General features: G+C 37.7%; 3 protein-coding genes and 1 long non-coding RNA gene across 6 annotated transcripts; 3 read left to right on the top strand and 1 right to left on the bottom strand.

The window, feature by feature from the left end:
* Positions 1–1233: 1233 nt before the first annotated feature.
* On the bottom strand, positions 1234–2005 carry LOC125479527. The gene is made up of 2 exons (XR_007260088.1): positions 1596–2005; positions 1234–1495 (listed from the first exon to the last, which is right to left on the bottom strand). It is a non-coding gene; the product is annotated as an uncharacterized LOC125479527 (long non-coding RNA).
* Positions 2006–4606: 2601 nt separating this feature from the next.
* On the top strand, positions 4607–8059 carry LOC103930997. Of its 3 annotated transcripts, none has more exons than XM_009340405.2 (3): positions 4607–4722; positions 5694–6826; positions 6978–8059. In XM_009340405.2, the coding sequence occupies exons 2-3, from the start codon at positions 5698–5700 to the stop codon at positions 7694–7696; spliced, it is 1848 nt and encodes a 615-aa protein (XP_009338680.1). In that variant the 5' UTR covers positions 4607–4722; positions 5694–5697; the 3' UTR covers positions 7697–8059. The 3 variants fall into 3 exon arrangements, with proteins under 3 accessions (XP_009338680.1, XP_048444659.1, XP_048444658.1); XM_048588702.1 differs by lacking the exon at positions 4607–4722 and having other exon boundaries at positions 4731–6826; positions 6978–7073; positions 7181–7319; XM_048588701.1 differs by lacking the exon at positions 4607–4722 and having other exon boundaries at positions 4731–6826.
* A 1782-nt stretch (positions 8060–9841) lies between these two features.
* Positions 9842–13432, top strand: LOC103930996. The gene is made up of 3 exons (XM_009340404.3): positions 9842–10162; positions 10741–11869; positions 12008–13432. The coding sequence occupies exons 2-3, from the start codon at positions 10741–10743 to the stop codon at positions 13063–13065; spliced, it is 2187 nt and encodes a 728-aa protein (XP_009338679.2). The 5' UTR covers positions 9842–10162; the 3' UTR covers positions 13066–13432.
* A 6386-nt stretch (positions 13433–19818) lies between these two features.
* LOC103931005 (TGF-beta-activated kinase 1 and MAP3K7-binding protein 3) lies at positions 19819–22463 on the top strand. Its single transcript, XM_009340411.2, has 2 exons — positions 19819–21102; positions 21499–22463. The coding sequence occupies exons 1-2, from the start codon at positions 19965–19967 to the stop codon at positions 22281–22283; spliced, it is 1923 nt and encodes a 640-aa protein (XP_009338686.2). The 5' UTR covers positions 19819–19964; the 3' UTR covers positions 22284–22463.
* The last annotated feature ends 917 nt before the right edge of the window (positions 22464–23380 follow it).

The raw sequence follows: 23380 nt of genomic DNA, 5'->3' as shown, positions 1-23380 counted from the left end.
CAAGGTGATAGTATTGATATGGGTGAAACGATTAGGACATTGGAACACATCCAACCTTTTGAGTTTGCCTTCCTCTTCTTTTTTATGAGATCTATATTAGGAGTCACAAATATTTTGTCACAAATACTACAAGGAAAAGATCAAGACCTTGGAATTTACACATGAACAATAATATATATATATATATATATATATATATATTATAGAATGACATATTTATAGTAAGGGAATGGGAGTAAGTTGATTTTGAGCCCGTCATTTACGAGATTCAAACTTATACCCTCTCATATCCAACTTACGAGAAAAAGAATACCACTAATTTGAAGTGTACCTTGCTCAGGGCTGGTTTCTCTCATTTTCTCTTCTTTCCTCCTAGCCCCTTCCCCATCCCCTTCCCATTGCCACCTTCCCCCTCCCCCGACTGGATTTTTTTTTCCCGATTTTTTTATTTTTCTTCTCTCTTCCTCTCCCCCCACTTTCTTGTTGGCTTCCACCACTCTCGGGGTTCCCTTTTTCTCTATGCTTGTGACCTGCCCTTCTGCTGCCTCTGGTTGTCGGATTGTGAGGTCATGGCTTATTTTCCTGGCATCTTTTGCTAATTCAAAGCGTTTTCGTCGTTTTCCCGGCATTTTTCATAGTTTTCCCATTTCTCTCCCACCCAATTTTCTCTCCCATGCTTTCCCGCGTCTCACTTCTCACCCAACCATAAACTTGTTCTTGAAGTGCTTGACCTGATTAGTTCCCTGGATCCACATGCCACAACCCCTTGTCGTACCGGCATATGCCGAAAAATTTGAACAAAGTGTGGAACGATTTACATTGTAACAAGGTATTTTACATACTCCCTTCGACCCTTCCATTTTCTTTTTCCCGTTTGATCTCTTGGTTCTCTTTGCAAATATTGCTGTCAGCATTTTAGATCTCGGGGGTTCGATTTAGTTCGGCATTTCAAGCTTAATCTTATGGTCTCTGTGTGTGTTTGTATTTGGTGTAAGCATAGAGCGTACAGCGGGTGTGGCAGGTTGCTATCCGATGTTGGAGATTAGGGATTTTTTTTTTTGTTGCTTTTGCTGGGCTTAAGTTTGTTCAGGCCGCCCAGTTTTGGGTTGCAGCTCAGCATTTGAGTTGGCCTTTTATTGTTGCATTTCCTTTCTTAACTTCTGTACTAGTTCCTGATTTTAATGAACAAAAAAAAAACGGAAGAAATATATATCAAATTGGACAATACTTGGGTCCTGACCAATTAGGACTTTTTATACTGACAATCCTATGTGGACAATCAAATAAAGACACGTGTCCTACTTGAACTTAATTAAAACTGGTTGCCAAACAATTAATATTCTAGTAGTATCCATGCAATCTTCTTTCTCCCTCACCAACCTTTGCTCTCCCTCGGGTCGTCGACGGCCGATATCTCACCCCCATCACTCCTCTCCTCCAGGGTTGGCCCAAGCCAAGTACAGGCAGCGCGACCGTCTGGGGAACAACCACATGCCTGTACCAACATTGAAAACAAACAAAAAGTTTATCAAAATGCAAAAAGAATTTGAAAAATGAAGAAAAATCGAAAGAAAACGAAGCAGAAAGGAGCGTACCTGTACTCGTAGATATCATCGAAGTACTTCTCGGAGTACTAGATCTGACCCTGCTATTTAAACCCCAAACCACGATTTCAAGCAAAATCTCGAACAGGGTTTTTCAAATTTCGCAGTTTAATCTGCAAAATAAAGACGGTTTTCAAGAAATACAAAGAGATTGAAGTTCTAGAGAGAGAAAGTAGAATTCAAATTGAAGAGAGAGAGAGAGAGAGGAGAAGAAAGTGCTTTTAGCTCAGAGAGTACGGAGACGAATCGAACAGCACAGAAATCCTACCTTTTCAATCAGTTTTTTTTTTAGGCATGAGGTTTTGAATAGGAGGGATGGCGTGGGTATAATTTAACACCTAATCTAACATATCTATAGTTTGACAAAAAAATAAAAAATAAAAAATAAAAAATAGGAGGGATGGCGCAAACATAATCTAATATATCACACGCGAGAGGTTTTTTTGCATCACGGGCGCTACACGCCCTAAAGATGTGTTGTTTTAGATATTCTAATATTTCTTAAGTGATTATTTTATAAATTAAGCAACATATATTCCATCCAATTTGCACATATGTGAGTAATCTCTCGTACAATTTGGCTTCACTCAAAGAAAAAGTAAATAAATAAAAAACCACATGTTTGGCAAGCGTCTCATTTTTTAATTAAGGGATCAACTTTTATTACCCAAAACGATCCTGTTGCATTGTGAGAATGTTTGAAAATAGTTGTACGTACATGTACAAACACACTAGTTGTAGACAATCTCTACCAACATGTATATGCATCTACACAAATTATTAACACAAAATAATGGTTAAACATACAACAAAACGTGGAAGAGAAACAAAGAGAGTAATAGTAAGACTATTTTAAGTCACTATGTACGTTGTAAGTCTTTGCTTCTTAGTATTCTCTTAGCTTTTGTAAACTATGTTTCTACAAAGTAATTTAGTAATCAAATTAACTTTCAGCAATACAACCAAAGTTAAAATTTAAAACAATTAAGTAATGGAATCATTAAACGAAACCAAACACTAATACCCTAAAAGTATCGTGATAGCCCCCATATCAAAGAAACAACGTTTTAAATTGATTAAAATGGCTAGCACACCTTAAAAACAAATAAAACCTAACCATTTGTTTTTTACTGCTCCTTCAAAACTATAGTTCTTGTCTTCGGTAGCCTCATATAATTCATCATCAGTTTGTTTTATTTTTATTTTTATTTCTTTGGATATTTCAACATCTAAATGCAATGAGATTACCAAGTCTATAATTGTAGAAATTAAGAAAACAACATAATTAACATTCTACAATCAATTCATAAACTGTAAGTTTCATCAAAAGTCTGGTGCCAAGAAAAAAAAAATTATAGGAAAAAAAAAGTGCAAGTCAATTCAAATGAAGAGATTTCTTCCAAGCAGGGTTTACAAACAAATGCCATTAAACGATACGAAGTCTACAACTTTAATCCAATATATAATGTAACTCAAATGTTTTAGTTAGGAATTACCTGTGAAGTACACGAATATGTGGTACCATGGTAGTCTAATTTTACTTCTCTTTTCCATACACTCTTAACTAACCCACCGCCTACCAGTATAAATTTGGCTTTGATTGTCTTCATTGCCAACATGCCCCAACAAATGGGTTGAACAACGCCCCATGGGTTCTTTTGTTAGTGAAACTGCAGTGAAAACACACCAATATACGTTAGAGGAAATAGAGCATACTTTGATAATTGCACATACCATATCTGATCTTCTCCAAAGTACTGTAAACAAAGAATGGAATCCAAAAATTCAAAGGCCTTAACACCATAGATGCCTTAACACTGAAGATGCATCATTTTTAATGTCTTACACAATGAGTAACCAAACACCATCAATAGATACAGTAAAACCAACGAATGACAGCGTCATCAAACATATTTGATCACATACCGTTACAATTAGTAATATATATTGCTTTCCGATAAACAAAAGAGAAACGCTGTGCATATACTGATATACATAGTTAGTATATTACATCCTTTTGCCCCTTGTATTAAAAAATGTTTTAGATATTTGTGGATATCAAATTACACCTGTGATCCCTCGTGCTAACTGACAAATAAATCCACCCTCCCTGGATTAGCCTCTACCGGTTTCAAGTTTCAACTCATAAGGAAGGCAGGTTAGATACCTTTGGCTGGGTTGTATTTCTGGTTGAAATGGAATGGTGATAAAACTCCCGAAATGCAGTCCAGGCCATTCCCTTTCCGACTGGACTGACTAGGGAAAGGGACAATCTCATCCAGATCATGATCATGCTGGACAGCCACTTATTCGTCCTGCAACACCAACCATAATGTCATCTCAATTATCACTAACAAACAGATTAAATATCCTCAGTTTTCTACACGCCCCTATTCCCAGAAGATTCTGGATAAAATTGAACCTAATGCATCCAATATAAAATTAAAACATGCATAAAAATAGAGAGAGAGAGAGAGAGAGAGCATTTCTATACCAATCGTTTGGGAAAACTGATGCAAGAAACGGAAGATTTCATTCGAAATGGTGCTGTAGTGTAGTTGGTTTGGCCAAGTAGTGGACAAAAGAACGGTTTCATGTTTTGAAGCATCAAATTAACATCTAAACTCAAAACCTTGTCATCTTGATTTTTGGACCCGTGCCGCTGCCAAAGGGTGTTAGTGTTTTGTATTCGAATTAGGCTTTGATTTTATAAATTGAAAACTGAAAATCGATGAAAAAGTGAATTAGTTGATCAATGAAGATGAGATACCTTTTCGGTTACTTTGCAAATAGTCTGATGAGTACCCAAGTATTTTCTTATCAAAGTTATCAATATCAAACAAGTTTGTGTAAAAAGAAATAAATTAATTAATTGAAAAAGGGAATTGTTATTAGCATTCCAAAAATCTCATTTTACGCTCCAAACTTTCTATTTTAAGAAAGAAAAATAAATTGCAAACAATATAAAATGAGATTTTTGAAATACCAATAACACTTCTATCGAAAAAAAAAAATAAAGTAAAAAAGAAAAGCCCACAGCCACCCCAACTACCCCACTCCGCTGAAAGCAACCACCTGCCACTCGCTCTTCAGACTTACTAACGCGTCTTTGGCGAAGGTATCGTCCCCAATCTCTGTATCCATCTACTAATTTACTGGCTTATTTAATAAGCACATTCACTGTAAATATATTTTAGGTTGTAATTTCGTCAGTACTATAAAGCTATTTTTTTTCTTTATTATTTTGAATCGAATTTGTGCTCAAATGTTTACTGTTATTTGTGTGATCAATCATTATGTTAAGGATGAATTGATTTCATTAATTTAGTGAATTTAGCTCACCTGATGCAAATGCTGGTCTGGTTACTGATTAGTTTATCAATATCTCTGATTTTATGAGATGGGTTTTGTTTAGTTTGGGGTATCAGATTGGATTAGGTTTTAGTTCTTGAGATTCACTGGGTTTGGGACCAATTAATGTGGGCTCTTGCTTCGAGAATTTGAGCATTGTTCTGTTTGGGTTTACCTGAATGTTCAGTATTCAGTATTCACTGATCAGACTATGTGGTTCTCAGTTTATGACATATCATTTTATTTAAGCTTCTAGGGTTTTCTCGGGATGCAGTTGTTTCATATAACCAGCATTCGCTTTCCCGCTCGTCTATTGGGTTTTTCTCAGGTTGGGAGCTTTTGATGGCTGTTGAGTTTCTGTTTCTGATTTTTTGTTTCAGTCTTTTCTAGTATGGGAATTGTTTTACACATCATGCTGCACTCCTCCTTTGATTATGTTTTTGGATATGAAAGAGTGCGTCATTGATTATGTTTTTGGAGTGCTAAGACAAGTTGGTAGCGTTCCCCTTAGGCAAAACTGGAACCCTGTACTCATCTTCTCCCGAAGGAAAATCTTATATTGCGGTTATGCACACATTACCTTTAATTATTGGAAATTTTTTAAATGATATTTCATAAACTTAGAACCACAAAATCTGATCAGTGAGTACTACTGAATACTGAACATTTATCGTAATTGTAATTCGGATGGTAGTTGCTGACCTTTTTACCGTTTGATTTGCTCTTTTTTACATGTAGACGGATGGAGAGTGCTAGAATAGCAAGGTGTAGCTATCGTTCATTAACGGTTGTCATTGCATTGTCTGAAAATAGTAAATATGTGGATATTTGTAATGAGATATGTTTAAGGTTTAAGGAACTGAAAGTGGGAAGCTTTGAGCTGACGTATTCTCTTCCTGAGCACCCTAATTGTTTGCTGCAATCCGATATGGACGTGAGTATTATGTTGCTATGTTTAAAAGTGTTGAAGAGTAATTTTATTGATATATTGGTGAAGGACCTTCTGAGTTCAAATAATGAAGATGATGATCAAAATCAAGAAGAGTCCCATCATGCAACTTCTAACGATGCAGTGTCTAATCGTACAGCGCCATTGTCGTGCACCTTAGAAAGTCATAGTGCCAATGATGAAAATGAACTTTTGAGAGTGGAAGGGGACAATAGATTTTTGTCTCAGGATTGGAAGGAATATATTAGTCATGTCGGTCAGAGGTTTAAGGGGGGTGTAACTGAATTTCGTAACAAGTTAATCAAGTATGCTGCTCAGATGAGATTTCGTCTTGTTTATGCAAAGAATGATAAAGAACGTATCACTGCTGAATGTTTTAAGAAGAATTCAGATGGATGTAAATGGCGTGTACATGCTTCGCTATGTGGAGGGAATGGTTTTTTCTACATAAGGAGTTTGAATAATGTTCACACGTGCACTAGTGATTATGAAAAGCAGAAAACGAGAAGCATGGGTTCAAAGGTTATATCTTCTGTCCTGGTGGATCAAATCCGTGAGAAACCAATGATTAAACCAACAGATATTGTGAAGGATTTTAAGCAAAAGTATGGTCTTGATATCTCTTACCATGGTGCACGGCGAGGGAAGGAGTTGGCTAAGAGCGAGGTTCATGGTGATGAAACCTTATCTTACAATCAATTACTTTGGTACAAAGATACTTTAATGTCAACCAATCGGGGGTCACATTGTGTCTTGGAGTGTGATCTGCAGACTTCTCGCTTTCAGAGATTGTTTATTTGCTATGGTGCTTGCATTGAGGGATTTCAATGGTGCAGACCTTTGTTGTTCATGGATGCAACTTCTTTTAAAAGTAAGTATAAGGGGCAGCTAATTGGTGCTATCGGGAAGGATGGAAATCAAGGTATGATTAGTTATTTTTTGTGACTATGATGACTGATGTGTTGCTGTACATCTACATATTTCGTATGTTGTGACTCTTGGTAAGTTAAAATATATAGGTTGTTGAAATACCATATACTCATCCATTGTCTGTATATCTTATTGGTTTTTAGGATTTTTCCCGTTTGCTTTTGCTATCGTGGCCTCAGAAAGCAAGGAAAACTGGAGCTGGTTCTTTGAAAATTTAGCTAAAGTTTTGACACCACAAGGTAGGACAATTACATTTGTATCTAATCATGACAGAGGTGTGGCTGGAAATGTTTCAAGCATATTTCCAACATCCCATCATGCATTTTGTTTGAATGATATGAAACAGAACCTCGCATCTAGGTATCTGGCTACCTATGGTAAATTTTTTCAAGACCGAATTGATGATCTTTTTACGGAATGCGTTTCTGCTCCAACGGAAGCTGCTTTTGACATTAATATGAAAAATTTAAGAGATGAGGGTGGTGCTCCTATGAAGACCTTTCTGGAAAAATTTCCAAAGGAGAATTGGTCATGTGCCTACTTTAAGGGTAATCGATACGGTGACATGTACAGCACTGTTTCTGAATTATTTCAATCTTGGACGTTGGAGCTATCTGTCTTGCCTATATGTCAAATGGTTGACGGAATCAGGATTAAACTCATGGGAATGATGTCTGAAAGGAGTTGTGAAGCGGAGCAATGTAGTTCTATTCTCTGTCCCGAGATGGAGAAAACCTTGAACGAAATGCTGATAGTTGGTCGCCATTGGAATGCCATCCGTTCTTGTGGTTCTGTTTTCGAGGTTCTTGCTGAAGGTTCTTTTACGGTTGATTTGGATAATCGTTTCTGCTCCTGTCATTAGTGGCAAATGAAAGGCTTTCCCTGTGCTCATGCACTTGTTGCCGTTCGAAAAAATTCTGGTTACGTGTACAACTACATTGATGATTACTTCAAGGTGAGCCACTACAGAAGTTCGTACGCGAGTAATATTTTGCCGCTGCCGGACGTTAAGGACGCGGTTCATGAGGGATCGGAAGATATGGTCGTCCTACCTCCGCTAACTCGGCAGCCAAAGAAGAATAAAAGAAAATCTGTTGAAAAAGTTACGAGGCCGATCAAATGTGGTCGATGTGGTGCAGTTGGAGGGCATAATAAGAAGACATGTACTGCAATTATTTGATTTTTGTTTTCGCGGTTTTTTTTTTTTTTTTTTTTAATTGTAGGACAACAATTAGATGTTGTGGTTTTTTCTGAAAGCAAAATTTACAAGCTGTGTTTTACAAGTCAGAACCATTCAACTGCTAGATCAAACGGTTAGCATTTTACATTTCTGATCCATGAATACGATAAATTTAATCTCATGTGTTAGAAATTAATAGGTGCTCATTGTTGCTCGAATTTTGCCATTTAGGTGGAAACAATAAAATACCATTAAGTTAAACCGTTTAACTCTTTTTTAATAGAGCGATAACGTTAGTGGGTTAAATTGTTAGTTGTTAGGGAGAGTGGAATTCATGAAGATCAAACCTTCACCAGAGTGCACATGCATGATTTAAACATGCTTTCTAATAAATATGGTGAAAGAGGAATCGAACTTAAGAGGTGTGGGAATCGAACTTAAGACCTCTCACTTACAAGTTATAAGTGAAGAGGAATATCACTAGACCATAGTTAAGTGGCGATAATACTTACGTACAGTTCTAAGGGTGTGAGGGCCGAACAATTTACATGGAACGGTTCACAGCATGTGATGTCTCAATCTAATAACACATTTTTATGTGGAGAAAAACTTGCATATGACAATGCATTATTATACGAGAAATGTCACGTGGCAATAAACCTGTTTCATATAAATCATTTTCAAGTAAGGAAAGAGAGAAAAGGTGGATGAGCTTCAAGCTCGGGTAAGAAGGGCCAAAAGCACTTGATTTTTCTATGACACTAGCCTGAGAAGGACAAAAGCTAGAGACTAGAGGCTTTATTTGGCCTCTCAAAATGCCGTTATTCATAAAATCTATTCCTGTCAAAATTTTATTGTTGTAATAGTGTGAGGCCAGGGTTTAAAAAGTACCAAGTGTCTCATTTTCATTGGCTGTTGTGATTGTCTCAAATGCCCTCTTTAGGAGTTATGGTTAAGACCTGGGGCTGATTTGGGCTCACAAAGTGCTTGGGCTCCAACTAGCCTAGGCTAATTGGGTGCCTTAGAAAGCGTTTCTTTGTATCTTGGGACCAAGATCTTCTTTTAATATGGGCTAAAAGACTTGAAATTTATATATTTTTGGTTAGGATTGGGGACGTGGAATCGAAACACGAACCAAACTAGATCACACTAAACGGTTTGGTTTTTGCAGTTTTGAAATGGTTTCAGTTTGAAATCAAACCACAAATTGAAAAAACGGTTTTGTTTCAGTTCTTAATATTTGAAGTCGAAATGAACTCAAACTGCACCGAATAATATAAAAATATTTAATTTAAGACCCAATTAGGTGTTGGGGTCTAATTGGTTATTGAATCGGGTAGTAAAAATCATTTCAAGTAAAAGAACTTTCTTGTTTTTTTTTTCAATGTGTTTGGTTACTTTTGTAAGCTTTTTAAAATTTATAACAATTAATGTAATTTATATTGTGTATTTGTAGAGTTAGCCATTTCGAATTCAAGCATAGCCTCTCTTATACTTAATCCACAACCACAACAACTCCAAGGCAATCTCAAGCTTCTAATTAACAAGGTTTAATGGCTTTTCATCCATTGGTTTCACATTCACAAGGTGAATTTTAATATGGTGATCATCATGAATTTTTTATTTTTTTTTTTCAATTGAGTTTTGTCAATGACATAAAGCATTTAGTTTGCAAATGATTAGGTTTTGAACTTTTGAGTTTGAATGTTGAAAACTTATATTAATGCCAATTTATTAACAGGCCTACAAGTAAGGTAAAAACCGAAACCAAAATTGTTTAAAACCTAACCGAACCGAACCAAAACCAAATCATTCTTACCCCAAAATCGCATTGAATTGAAATAAATTTTAGTTTTGATTTCAGCTTTACCCTAAAACACCGAAAGAAATCGTGCCCACCGGTATTAGTTTGGTAGAGACGACTAGAAAGTTTAATTGTGCAAGAAAAGACTTGAAAACTGAAAAATAAACCTTGAGAAAGGCAAGGAGCTGCCGTCCCGAGAAATTGGGTCTTTGCTCGCATAAAAATCCGGCTTAAGGTAAAACTGCTGCCGAAGCCCAAAAACATTCAGAAACTAGAGAGCCAGAGAGTTGCTCCCATTTCGCAGCCTTCCTCTTGTTTGCTCTCCCAGTTCCTCTTCTCTCAAGGTTCATCTATCTCTCTCTCTCTCTCTCTCTCTCATGTACTCAATCAAATAAAACTAATAATTTTCTGAAAATTCAGGGTTATTGCAGAGTTTTCAACTTAACAGATTTTATGATGCAAAAATGTTATTGGATATCCTATTGTCGTTTATTTCTGGCCGTCGGATTGAATAAATCAAATGGAAACAACTGACAACGAAGCTTTTCCGGCTTTTCTAGGTTCTAATTATTTGTTTCTCTTTGTGATGAATGTCGTAAGTACAAAATTATGTTACTTGTTCTGCTCTGTTATTCCTTTGTCTTATAAAAGATCATATCAGAACAAATATTGATCAAATAGAGTGAAAAATTACAATAGCGAACCCGCGCATTGAAGGTAAAAGGAAAAGAAATTTGAAGCCCCCAACTCTACCTTGAGCTTATGCTACAATGTGCGTTCGATATAAAAACACAGGCTACCTCTATGATCTGTGGATTCTCAATGCGCAAATGCTAGGATATGTCACATGTTCATCGTAATTTTGATGTTAGAATGGTAGCTCTTGACTCATTTCGTGTTTAATCGTGTCTTACATGTACAGATGGAGGGTGTTAGAATAGCAAGGTGTAGGTATCGTGCTGTAACTATCCTGATTGCGTTGGCTGAACATACTAAATATGGGGATATTGATAAAGAGATATGTTCAAGGTTTAAGGACCTGAAGGCGGGGAGTTTTGAGCTGACATATTCTCTTCCCGAGCATCCTTCTTGTTTGCTGCAATCAGATATGGATGTCACTTTGATGCTAATGTGTTTATCGATGTTGAAGATTAGTTTTGTTGATTTACTGGTGAAGGATGTTGTGATTTCAAATAATGAAGATAGTGATCTTACGGCATCTAATGACCAAGCTTCTAATCGTGCAGCTACTAATCATGTAGCGTCTTCTTCATGCATGGTAGAAAATTGTGCTATTGACGAGAATGAACATTTGGATAACTCCGGGTTGCATGAAAGCAATAAATATCTGTCTCAGGGTTGGAAAGAGTATATTAGTCATGAAGGCCAGAAGTTTATGGGTGGTGTAGACGAATTTCGTAGCAAGTTGCGTAAATATGCAGTTGGGATGGGATTTAGTTTTGTTTATCGAAGCAATGATAAGGCACGGGTTATTGCTGAATGTTCTAAGAAGAGTTCAGATGGATGTAAGTGGCGTGTTTGTGCTTCAGTATGTCGAGCTAATGGTTTTTTCTACATAAGGACTTTAAATAATGTGCACTCGTGCACGGGCAATGTCCATGAGCAGAATAGTGCGATGATAACTTCAAAGATGATATCTTCTCTTTTAGTCGATCAAATCCGTGAGAAACCGTCAATTAAGCCTATAGATATTGTCAAGGATGTTAAGCAGAACTATGGCCTTGATATTTCTTACTATAATGCATGGCAAGCGAAACAAATGGCTAAGAGTGAGGTTCATGGTGATGAATCATTGTCTTATAGTCATTTAGCTTGGTATCGTGATGCTTTAATATCAACCAATTCTGGGTCATACTGTGTTGTAGAGTGTGATCCAAACACTTCGCGCTTTCGGAGGCTTTTTGTTTGTTATGGTGCCTGTGTTGAGGGCTTTCAGTGGTGCAGGCCTTTGTTGTTCATAGATGAAACTAATCTGAAAAGCAAGTACAAAGGGCAGCTAATTGGTGCGACAGGAAAGAATGGAAACCAAGGTATAATTTTGCATGTAATATGTTATGACTGTCGATGAGTTACACACGTTTATGTATATACATGTAAGCATATGTCTATGTGTAGACATCCTTATCTTTGAAATACCAATTAATCATCTGTTGTCTATTTTTATGTAGGATCTTTCCCCTTTGCTTTTGCTATCGTGGACAAAGAGAACGAGGAAAACTGGAGATGGTTCTTTGAAAATTTAGCTAAAGTTTTGACTCCGCAAGGTAGGACCGTTACATTTGTAATTGATCATAACAATGTAATTGATCACAACAAAGATGTGATTGAAGCTATTTCAAACAGATTCCCAACATTCCATCTTGCATTTTGTTTGAAGAATTTGAAAGAGAACCTTGTATCTAAATATCACTCTGGCTATGGTAAATTTTTCCGGGATGGAATTTGTGATCTTTTTATGAAATGCGCTTATGCTCCAACAGAAGCTGCTTTTGAGCTAAGCATGAGAAATTTAAAGGACGAAGGTGGTGCTCCGGCTAAGACTTTTTTAGAAACTTTTCCTGAAGAAAATTGGTCATATGCTTATTTTAAGGGCAATAGATATGGCGAGATGCATAAGAATGTTTATGAATCATTTCATTCTTGGATTTCGGAGCTTTATATGATGCCCATCTGTCAAAAGCTTGAGGGAATCAGGATTAAACACATGGTAATGATGTCTGAAAGGAGTCGTGAAGCAGAACAATGGCGCTCTATTCTCTGTCCTGAAATGGAGAAAACCTTGAAAGACATGTTGATGGTTGGTCGGCATTGGAATGTTAGCAGTTCTAGTGATTCTGTTTTTGAGGTTCATGCTGATGTTTCTGTTGTGGTTGATTTGGATAATCATTTTTGCTCCTGTCATGAGTGGCAACTAAAGGGCTTTCCCTGTGCTCACGCGCTTGTTGCTGTTCAACAAAGTTCTGGTTGCGTGTATGACTACATTGATGATTACTTCAAGGTGAGCCACTATAGAAGTTCATATGCAAGTCCTATCTGTCCCGTAACTGACATTAAGGATGCGGTGTACGAGGGTTCCGAAGATGTTATCCTACCTCCGGGTAATGGGAAGGGTAGACCGAGGACTAAAAAGATGAAAACTTCTGGTGAAGGTCCAAGGGCCATTACATGTGGTCAGTGTGGAGTGGTTGGACGGCATAATAAGAAGACGTGTCCAGAAAATAGTTGATTCTTTTACAGCATTTTGTTGCAGTGTACAAAAGAATTTATGCTGGGTTTTTGTACTCTTTCTTTTCCAATTTTGAGTGGTTCGGATTGAAACTGCCAAACGATTACTGAAGCAAAAGGTAAACACAAAGCTAACATTAGAATTATTGATTGCACTTTCTCACTTACAACCTGGCTTTTTGTTTTACAAACCGAGAAACATGGGCACGACCTGTTTGGTTGCTGTATGAAGAACATGGGATGCCCCTGACTATACCTTGTGTTCCTGATCTATATAGGTTTGATTCTGCATGTTTACTTCTTTGCTTAAGTTCTTAGCATTGAATTTGTAGGTGTCGTTGTTGTTTAATGCATATGTTACTCGATTCCTTTGTAGTTAGTTTTGATGCAAGTGTAAGATTGCTTCCTTTGTGATTGGATGATCTCGCAAATTTTCTGTTATACGAAATCAGATTTAAAGCAGACTTGTCTGAGCATGCATGTGGCTGTTGCAAATGTCATGAAGTTCGGATCTTTTGCTAATTATCTTTTCCACTTATGTAGTTGTTTCGATCAGTTTCATTCGATTCAGGATTCATTTGCTTTGTATCTTCATTGCTGTATGTTTTCTGGATTGTGCCCCCTGGATGTTCACTAGGGTTTCAGCTGGATGAAGGTCGAAACTGGAAAAGGGTGAAAGATGTGCAATGATTTGCCTCGCCCAGAAGGGAGAGGGTGCCGGCGGTTATATTCAACGTTTTATGCCCTTCTGGTTTATAGATTTTTATGCAAAATTGTGTAAGCTCGTAATGTATATGGATCAGTTTCAAGTAGGGATCGGCATTGGGCGTACCCAATGCCCATACCTGTTTGCGGAATATCATCTCTACAAAAATGACGATGGAAAGCATGCCAAGGACGATGAAATTTCTGTACCTTAGGTATCGTTTGGTATGCAGACGGGATGGGACGGGACGGGACAGGACGGAACGGAACGGAGCGGGAGCAAAGATGCCCTCGGATGGAAACAAGGAGGAAGAAGGAGACGGAGAGGTTATAATTTTGTGTTCCACAGATGTGGAACGAGTCGTTCCAGGGGGTGAGGTGGAACAAAAATTCACCCAAAACTCGTCTCGTGAAACAGCTCGTTCCACCCGTTTTAGGCGCACCAAACGTGGAACGGAACGCCTTGTCCCACTCTATTCCGTCCCGTCCCACGTACCAAACGGTACCTTAAAGAACAAGAAATTAGGATGTTGGAGTAAGAAATAAATGTTTCCTTGAATTAGATATTTAGTCATAAGGTGTTCATATCCTACAGTTTTTGCGGGACTAGAAGGGACAAATTTCCTTCGTGGTCAACCTCAACTTACATAAAAATTGAAAGTTGGTCTTAATTTTTTTTTTTTTTCAACGTACCTTGAAACTCACCAAACCCAGTAATAGGCACCCTAAGTTTTAGTTGCGAACTTGTTTTGACTTTTTAACCGATGAGAGGGAGGATTTGAACTCGAAACTCCTTCCAATATCAAAAAAGAGGTATTAGTAGACTAATAACTAGTTGGCAAACTCATAAGACTATTGATTCATTGGCCTTGTTGAAGTATTGTGAAGAGAAAAACATTTGTCTTTGGATTTTCGATTTTTCTTGATGTATATGTTTTGAACAATTTTTTGTTGCACTAGACTGTGATTTTAGACCACACATTCAAGCAATAATCGACTTGATCAATAGTCCAGGTTCATAATTTGGCTAAAGACGATGCCCCTTGTACATTATCGTTTCTATTTTTATACTCTATACATGCCAGTAGTTGATACTACTTTGTGCAGACGTACTTGTATATTTCCATGTAATAGCAGTGTATATAAAACTCTACCTTTGAGGTTTGAACTGTACACATGCCATGTGCAGGTGGGATGATTCTTAGAAGCAATCCGTTCAAGGATTACCGAAGGCAATGTAAATAGTTCTCTTTCACGCTCCAATGTCATGAATTAGTAATTTACCTCGCAGTTCTCCTGTATCTGTCTGTATGGATTTATAATTTTGTATGTTCATTTGTACATAGCCGATCCCTCCATTTAGCGAGATAAGGCTATGTTGTTGTATTTCTACATGCAGACCAACGGAGAATGCTAGAATAGCGAGGTGTAGTTGTTGTTGACGTGAGTGAATGCTATATTTCATGCGTGAGCAATGCATGCTCAGAGGAACATGGTTTACAGATTACAAAGATTTTAATTACATCAACACCTAGCAAGTACTCATATGCATGTTTTTTGAGCAATTCATCCATTTTTTTTGTTCGTTTCAACGAGCCATTTTCCCATCTCATACATATTTCTCGTTGGGGGAACTTACACCTCTAGGAACAACGCAAATAGATCATAGAACCCACAATGAGTTCAGTCTACTAAGTAGTCCGGTTTTTTTTTAAACAATTACAATTTGATTTCTTAGAGTTATTCTTGAAGCCAATGTTCATCGTTTATTTTCTGGAACACTCAACAATCCCGAACTATTCACAAAAATTGGGATAAAGAGGACCCAGCTACAATCTTATAAAGTTCTTATTTCGTCATTTTCTCAGCAACAAAACAAATAAAATTAAACAAACTTACAGAACTGAATGCTAACAACTCAAGCAATGAAAATGTATTAAATTTCAACCCAAAAAAATACAAAAATAAAATGCATCAAAGTCAAGCTATATAGTGTCAGAACTCGTAAGATAAAAGGCAACCATGCAAGTTGGTTGGTAAGGTGTTAACGTGTTATGTCCAGAAGAAGAAACTTCATAAGATAAAAAGAAGCTTAATTCCTTCCAACGCAGTACTACCTTTAATTACAACCTTTACGTGATTGACCTCTACAACTTGTTGGCAGTCAATCTATCTCGAAACCATAAACTAACAGAAAATTGGTGGCATTGGGGGAGAGTCTCCGTAGCTTTCACATACAAAACAAGGGCGGGCGCCTTTGCAGTTTCATAATTTTATTATCAAAAACACACAAGCAATTTCAATTTGGGTATTGGACGAAATATACATTTTCATTCTTAATTAAGAACCATTCATATAGTTTATTTTTATAGAAGTAATACTGTAGAGAGGGAATCGAACTCGAAACTTCAAGTGTAAGTCACATATATATGATCTTAACCTTTAAATGAAAGTTGGAAAGCTAAACTAGGGGAAAACTAATAAATTTACCTTCGATTTGTGTTGACCCTGAAAATTACAAAATCTATATGGGGCGCAGGCCGAATAACTTAATGAGCTAACTATACATCTTTCGTGGTTGATTGTTGATGCAGGTGTGCCGATTCGCAACCAACCTCGGTCGGACGAATACTTTTGAATGTGGTAATGTGATGGAATGCAATGTTAACTCCTAGAGCGAGTGATTACGGTCGAGTTCTCGGAATTAGGTTCTAAAACTAAAGACAATGTTACGCCTTTTACTATGAAATTCAATCTTCTGTACCAGGTTCGACCGCTTCTACTATATTTGTGAAAATATGAGTACGTTGAACTGGAATAAGATTGTAGGGACAAAGATACTCAAGGGAGATGAGTGTCTTTATGGTAAAAGTGGTTCGAGCGTCGATATATGCCGAAGTTCGAATGTCACTTGGGAATATCCAATCATAGAACACTCTACTTCATCAAAAATGCAAAAGTGACCTCATTCGGAGAAAGAATCAAAGACTCTTCACTGACTGAGACTTGAGATAGATAACCCATTGAAAAAAACAAGCACATGTTGTTTAACCAAACTATCAAGACTCTTCTACCTAGCTGGTTCTACGACTCCAGTTATGTTTAACCAAACCATCACCTTTGCTGATTGTCTCTGAAAAATTCTAGTTAACCAAACTGTAATCGTATGACGGCTGCCAACCCAAACTTGTTTAACCAAACTGAGTTTGTTCTGCCTTGTTAGTGGAGTAGTTAGTATTTTCAAGGGTGTGAGAGGGTTTGCGTAGAGAGTTAATTTGTGTATTAAGTTGAAGGTCCTCTCTACTTTGCAAACCCTCTTGTATTTATAGGGATAATTTACTTTGCTCAAGCATGTCAAGTGTAAAAATCCTACTAAGACTGCAATTCCTCAACATATTATCTAAAAACACTTGAAATTATCTTTGTCAATAATTTTCCCGCCAAAACTCTATCCTTACCAAGCCTCAGCGTCTTCGACCTAAACCAGGACTTCGAATTTAGTCCTTTTTCGTGATCAATTCATCTTCATTGTGATGTTCCAACAAAAACGTTATACCATTTGATGCGTCAATATTGGTTTTTATCTCATATATCTTGCACAGAAAATGTCAAAGAAATTCCTATGAACTCTTAATAGATAATATCATGATTAAGAACCACAATATTATTTGTCAACAATAATTGAAAGTTATCTTAATATCTTAACAATCATCCAACGGCCTAAATATATCAGCCAATAGTACTAAATTAGGCCCAAAGATTGCCCTTCAGTTTCCTTGAGCCTTGGCCTGCGAGCTGAATTGTTAAGGAAATTAATCCTCCCTCTTTCTAGTTACCAAAATGGATACGACCATGCATACTCGTTTTGTGCTGAAAAAATTATTTTCCTCTATGTCAAGCTATACACTATCAGCCAAGCCATCAACCATATCATTCTAAATTCCAACTGATATTATCCATCGCGAGAAGAATCTGGCAAGTTTTCTCAGTCGAAAAGTGTGAGACCGAAAATATTTTCACACTGTGCTCGGTGAGTCTAGGCCTAAATGGCAGAATTTTCTTTTTTTTTTTCTTTTGCGTCTAGCGGCTTGTTGCCTGCTTATTATCTTAAGCATTAGCTTAAACAGCCAAATGGTTAAGAAAATAAAAGTGGCCAAACTATGATGAGGAGGAAGCCAACGATGCTTTAAGCCGAGATTTTTTATATCAACATCTTCAATTTGATTTTGCTCCAGTAAACGATCATCTCCAAATATTCTTGACACCGCCAAATTTTTTTTTTTCTCTATAGCCAAATGCAATGAGTTATTATGACCCCGAGCATAATCACTTCGCTAATGTTGGCTTTTAACTTGAACAACTTCGCCAAACGAGATTGCTCCATATCAACTTTATCTCCAATAATCATATCGATTGACATGCTTTTGTGGCCAAGGCATTGTTTCGGCCTTGTTTGTCATCGGAACATTCCTCTGACAAATCAACTTCTTAGCTTATTTTTATGTTTTGCTCAAGAGGTTGAACTTTTTCTTCTAGGCTGACCAAATTTTCTGACTCAGCGAACGAATAGGTGGCCTAATTTCTTCTTCGGCCAAATTGACAATCTTCTTAGACCGAGGCTTATCAAGGCCGAAGTGAGGATTTGTCCCCCAGCCTTTTGATCTAGCCATACTTAAAATGGGATTGACTTGTATCTAAAACGATAGAAAAATGTTCCTCGTCTAGCCAAGCACTAAAACAGGTCATGTCTTTGTTTACCCATAGTTCTTGTAAGGTGACATGAGCTTTCACCTTAACATTTGGGAAGGGGAATCTCATTTTTTTTCATGTGCATCAATAATCTTCTCCACTTCTCTTGCCCTTTTTGCCTCCTCGCTCTTTTGAATGTGTTTCTCCAGTTGAGCTTGGATCTCATCTAATCGGTTGAACTGAGCCAAATCAGAGTATTGAAACATCATTTGGACTTCGCAATTTTAACACTTGGGACCCACAGTGCGTGCCAAAATGTTCACCATAAAAATAACAAAACCTACTTGATGCGGATGCCGAGTAAGTTAAATCCTACCAAGGCTGCGATTCCTCAACATATTATCTAAAAACTTGGAATTATCTCCGTCAATAATTTTCTCACCGAAACTATGACTCTGAAATTAGTCATTTTTCGTGATCTTCATTGTGATATTCTAGCAAAAAATTTATACCATTTAATGCTTCCAGATTGGTTTTTGCCCATATATCTTGCACAGAAGAATGTCAAGATAACTCCAATAAATTCTTCATAGATAATTATCATGATGAAAAATTACAATTTATCTATCAACAATAACTAAAAGTTCTATTAATATCTTAACAACCATCCAACGACCTCAAACACATAAGCCGATTGTAAACTATAAACCAAGATTCAGTTTAAAAAAAAAAAAATAACAATAAATAATTGGACCATTGCATTCTCCAATTTCATTTTCTTAAAAAAAAAAAAAAAAATGATGATGATATCAATTGGAATTTGGGGTGTATGAAATACAAGATATAGATAATTTAAATTGAAAATTATAAAGGTAGGGTCTGAAGTTAAGATTTCACCAAAAAATTACTTGGCAATATGAATAGTAGTTTCATTTGTCTCTCCAATGTGGGATTTTTACTCTCAGCACACATCTCCTCACATATGGCGAATTTCAAGCTTAGCATGTAGACAACCCAAATCGGATGAGTGGAACATGTGTAGCTGTTGGAATTCACACATGGGCCAACTTGACTATGATATCATGTAGTAAGTTGAGATTCCACCATAAAATAAATTGAGAGATATAAGGAGTAGCTCAACTCCTTATAAGTATATGCTAGATAACTTCTCATATGAATACATACTCTCAACAAGATCTGTCATATCAATTAGGATGAAATAAGCAGCTTCAACAGTTTTAATAGTAAGCAACTTGAGGCATATGGAGAAATATCGATCTGATGACTTTAATTATACTTTGACTTCCATTTGATGAGGCAGAAGCGGAATGGAATAACAAAGAACACTTTAATTGTAATGCAAGCATGTTGCATGCTACATACATTTGATGCAAAAGAGAGATCTATTTCGAGACCTCTATAAAAGGAGAGGCCAGAATCAATATGGTCACAGATACAAAGTTTCAAGAGCACAATTAATCCTTTGGCACCAGAATAGCTCAAGCTATGGTGCGCTTAGGCTTAGGTGTGTTTTTGGTCATCCTCTCGATGCTTGTTGGGGCAGAGGCAACAGCTTTTCGTCCAAAGACTAAGAAAGTGTGGTGCGAAGACACAAAATTCTATAAGTGTTACCACATAGATCTCTATTGCCCGGCAGCATGCCCCAGCACTTGTTTTGTGGATTGTAAGACATGCAAATCTGTTTGCCAAGCACCGCCGCCACCACCTCTACGGTCACCACCACCACCACCTCCTCCACCGCCACCAAAGCACAGACGCTCGCCCCCTCCTCCAAAGGCTTATCCTCGTTCACCTCCTCCGCCTCCAAAGGCTTATCAGCGTTCACCTCCTCCGCCTCTAAAGGCTTACTATCATTCACCTCCTCCTCCAAAGGCTTATCAGCGTTCACCTCCTCCTCCTCCAAAGGCTTACCATCACTCACCTCCTCCCCCTCCAAGGGCTTACCATCACTCACCTCCTCCTCCAAAGGCTTACCATCACTCACCTCCTCCTCCAAAGGCTTACCATCACTCACCTCCTCCTCCAAAGGCTTACCATCACTCTCCCCCTCCAAGGGCTTACCATCACTCACCTCCTCCTCCAAGGGCTTACCATCACTCACCTCCTCCCCCTCCAAGGGCTCACCATCACTCACCTCCTCCCCCTCCAAGGGCTTACCATCATTCACCTCCTCCGCCTCCAAGGACTTATCCTTCACCACCACCTCCACCTTTAGTTGTTCCTACTCCCCCTCCTTCCACTACCACTCCTCCGCCACCTCCTACTTCTACCCCATCATCTCTGCCACCTCCTACTTCTACGCCCTCATCTCCGCCGCCTCCTACATCTACGCTGCCTCCTACATCTACACCATCATCTACACCACCTCCTACTTCTATGCCATCACCACCTTTAACACCACCATCTCCGCCGCTTCCTACATCTACACCATCATCTCTGCCGCCTCCTACATCTACACCGTCGTCTTATCCCCCACCTCCCCCATCTTCAGAGAGCTCCGGAGAACAGCGAGTGAAATGCAAAAACAAGAATTATCCTCAGTGCTATGGCCTGGAGCATACTTGTCCTAGTGCTTGCCCTCACCAATGTGAGGTTGACTGCGTTACATGCAGTCCCGTTTGCAGTAAGTTCACCAAACCTTGCTACTTGTGTTACTTAGAAATATAATTACGATACTATAGCTGTACTATTTCCCACTCTAATCTTTTATCTTTTTCGAGCACAGCTCGGGAATTTAATTGTTTTACAACTGCATTAGATATCATCTGATGTAACAATTAATGTGTTAGTTAACCATAAAATACGAAACAAATGAAATATATTGTGAATTAGGCTAATATACAAAATGTGTGACATATATTGTTTACCATTAATATTGTCTCACTATGTGTGTGAAAAGGTCTAAGTAATATAAATTTATAATGGTTAAATAATAACATAGGAAGTATTATATAAAAATGAGTTTCTATTTGTGTGCATAATTTACATATATACACTGCTAACATATGTGAGCGTGCAGACTGCAACAAGCCAGGTGCTGTGTGCCAGGACCCCAGATTCATTGGTGGTGATGGAATAACCTTCTACTTCCACGGCAAGCGAGACCAGGACTTCTGCATAGTTTCTGATTCCAATCTCCACATCAACGCCCACTTCATCGGCAAAAGAAATCAAACCATGAAGAGGGACTTCACTTGGGTGCAGTCTCTAGGAATCCTCTTTGGTAACCACAAGCTCTACATCGGTGCCAAAAGGACGGCAACTTGGGACGACTCCAACGATCGCCTGTCCCTATCCGTCGATGGCCAAACCATAAGCCTCCCAGACAGCGAAGGCGCCAACTGGCAATCAATCTTATCAGCAGGAGCACTCAGCATCACAAGGACGAAAAACATGAACTCGGTAGAAATTGAAGCCGAAGGGAACTTCAAGATCAAGGCTGTGGTGGTGCCGATAACTGAAAAGGAATCGTTGATGCATAACTATGGGGTTACAGAAGAGGATTGCTTTGCTCACCTTGACTTAAGCTTCAAGTTTTATGCCCTAAGCAAAGAAGTGAGTGGTGTGCTAGGGCAGACATACGCAAGCAACTACGTGAGTAGGGTTAAGATGGGAGTTGTGATGCCTGTTCTGGGCGGTAACAAAGAATTTGCATCCTCTACCATCTTTGCTTCGGATTGTGAGGTTGCAAGGTTTACTGGTGAGATTGCTACGAATGATTTTTCAAACAACTTTGACCACTATGCTAGTACTATGAATTGTGCTAGCGGGGTGGATGGCCGTGGAGTTGTTTGTAAGAGATAAAATTAATTGGATATCTCGTAATAAATAATAAAGGCCAAGGACTCGTGAAGCGGTACGTCTGGCTGTTGCAGTTTCATAAATATTGGTGTAATATTGGTCAATTTGGTGTATTAATCCAACTTCTTTCTTATGTTTATAGTTATAGTCACAACGTAATCACTTCTAATACACAAATTGAAGTCATATCATCTCCGATTCACAATTTGGAGTGATATCAAATTCATAGTTGATTTATGTGTCTTTAATGGAGAGTGACACCTTTTTTTTTTTTAATTACAAGTGATATTCTCTCAGACTAAGGGTAGTGAAGATGTTTAAATCCTGAACGTAGTGATTTGTAAAGGAAGACTTTAACCACCAGAACAATCCACCACTTAATGAAGAATCCCATTTTTAACTCGGATTAATAAATGAACTAAATGACTTTCTTTACTACGCCAATGAATTTGATAATAAATAAAAGAATTGATAAAATCTATATACGGACTAAGGGTTGGTTTGGTATTGCTGTGCTTTGAAAAAAAACTGCTTCTGCTGTGCTGTGAGAATAAGTAGCTGTGAAATAAAGCAGCAGAGTGTTTGGTAAACTTTTTTGTAAAAGTGCTTTTGAAAAAAAAAAAAAGCAGTATTATAGTATTTGGTAAACTTTTATGTAAAACAGATGTGAAAAAAAGCCAATTTTTCAAAGCTGGGTTTTGCAACTTCTTGTTTTTGGCTTTTTCACCCAAAACTGTGAAAAAAAAGCTGAAGCTGAATGTTTACCAAACACAAAAACAGCTCCTAGCTTTTTTTTATACTAGTTTTTTTCAGAATAACCTCAGTACCAAACCAGACCTAAAGCAGATCTCTCGCTAATAGTGTTTAAAGTTTCACAACTTAATCACCTCGTATGTTTTGGAGGATAATGTTGTTGATGAGTGCATAATACATAAATTACCTTACCGTTAGTGGGAGTAAATATATAAAGAAAATTCTATATGTGAATGATACACTGCAAATAAAACATTCTTTTTTAGACGAGATAATTTGGTTGGGGAAAATACGGTTTCATCACCTAAGAGTATGTCCGACAAAACTTCGTCGGCAAAGTTCATTGC

The sequence above is a fragment of a genome, unplaced genomic scaffold (assembly GCF_019419815.1).
Source record: "Pyrus x bretschneideri cultivar Hongxiangsu unplaced genomic scaffold, Pyrus_bretschneideri_v1 Contig29, whole genome shotgun sequence".
NCBI classification, from domain to species: domain Eukaryota; kingdom Viridiplantae; phylum Streptophyta; class Magnoliopsida; order Rosales; family Rosaceae; genus Pyrus; species Pyrus x bretschneideri.
The sequence above is the reverse complement of the archived record's forward strand: the minus strand, read 5'-3'. Positions and strand labels throughout refer to the sequence as shown.

Bases quoted from the DNA above. Each gene is read 5' to 3' on its own strand.
- LOC103930997 (XM_009340405.2), top strand. From the start codon at position 5,698: ATGGAGAGTGCTAGAATAGCAAGGTGTAGCTATCGTTCATTAACGGTT. The intron at 6,827-6,977 runs GTATGATTAGTT...ATTGGTTTTTAG, and splicing joins CGGGAAGGATGGAAATCAAG to GATTTTTCCCGTTTGCTTTT.
- LOC103930996 (XM_009340404.3), top strand. From the start codon at position 10,741: ATGGAGGGTGTTAGAATAGCAAGGTGTAGGTATCGTGCTGTAACTATC. The intron at 11,870-12,007 runs GTATAATTTTGC...ATTTTTATGTAG, and splicing joins AGGAAAGAATGGAAACCAAG to GATCTTTCCCCTTTGCTTTT.
- LOC103931005 (XM_009340411.2), top strand. From the start codon at position 19,965: ATGGTGCGCTTAGGCTTAGGTGTGTTTTTGGTCATCCTCTCGATGCTT. The intron at 21,103-21,498 runs GTAAGTTCACCA...GTGAGCGTGCAG, and splicing joins TACATGCAGTCCCGTTTGCA to ACTGCAACAAGCCAGGTGCT.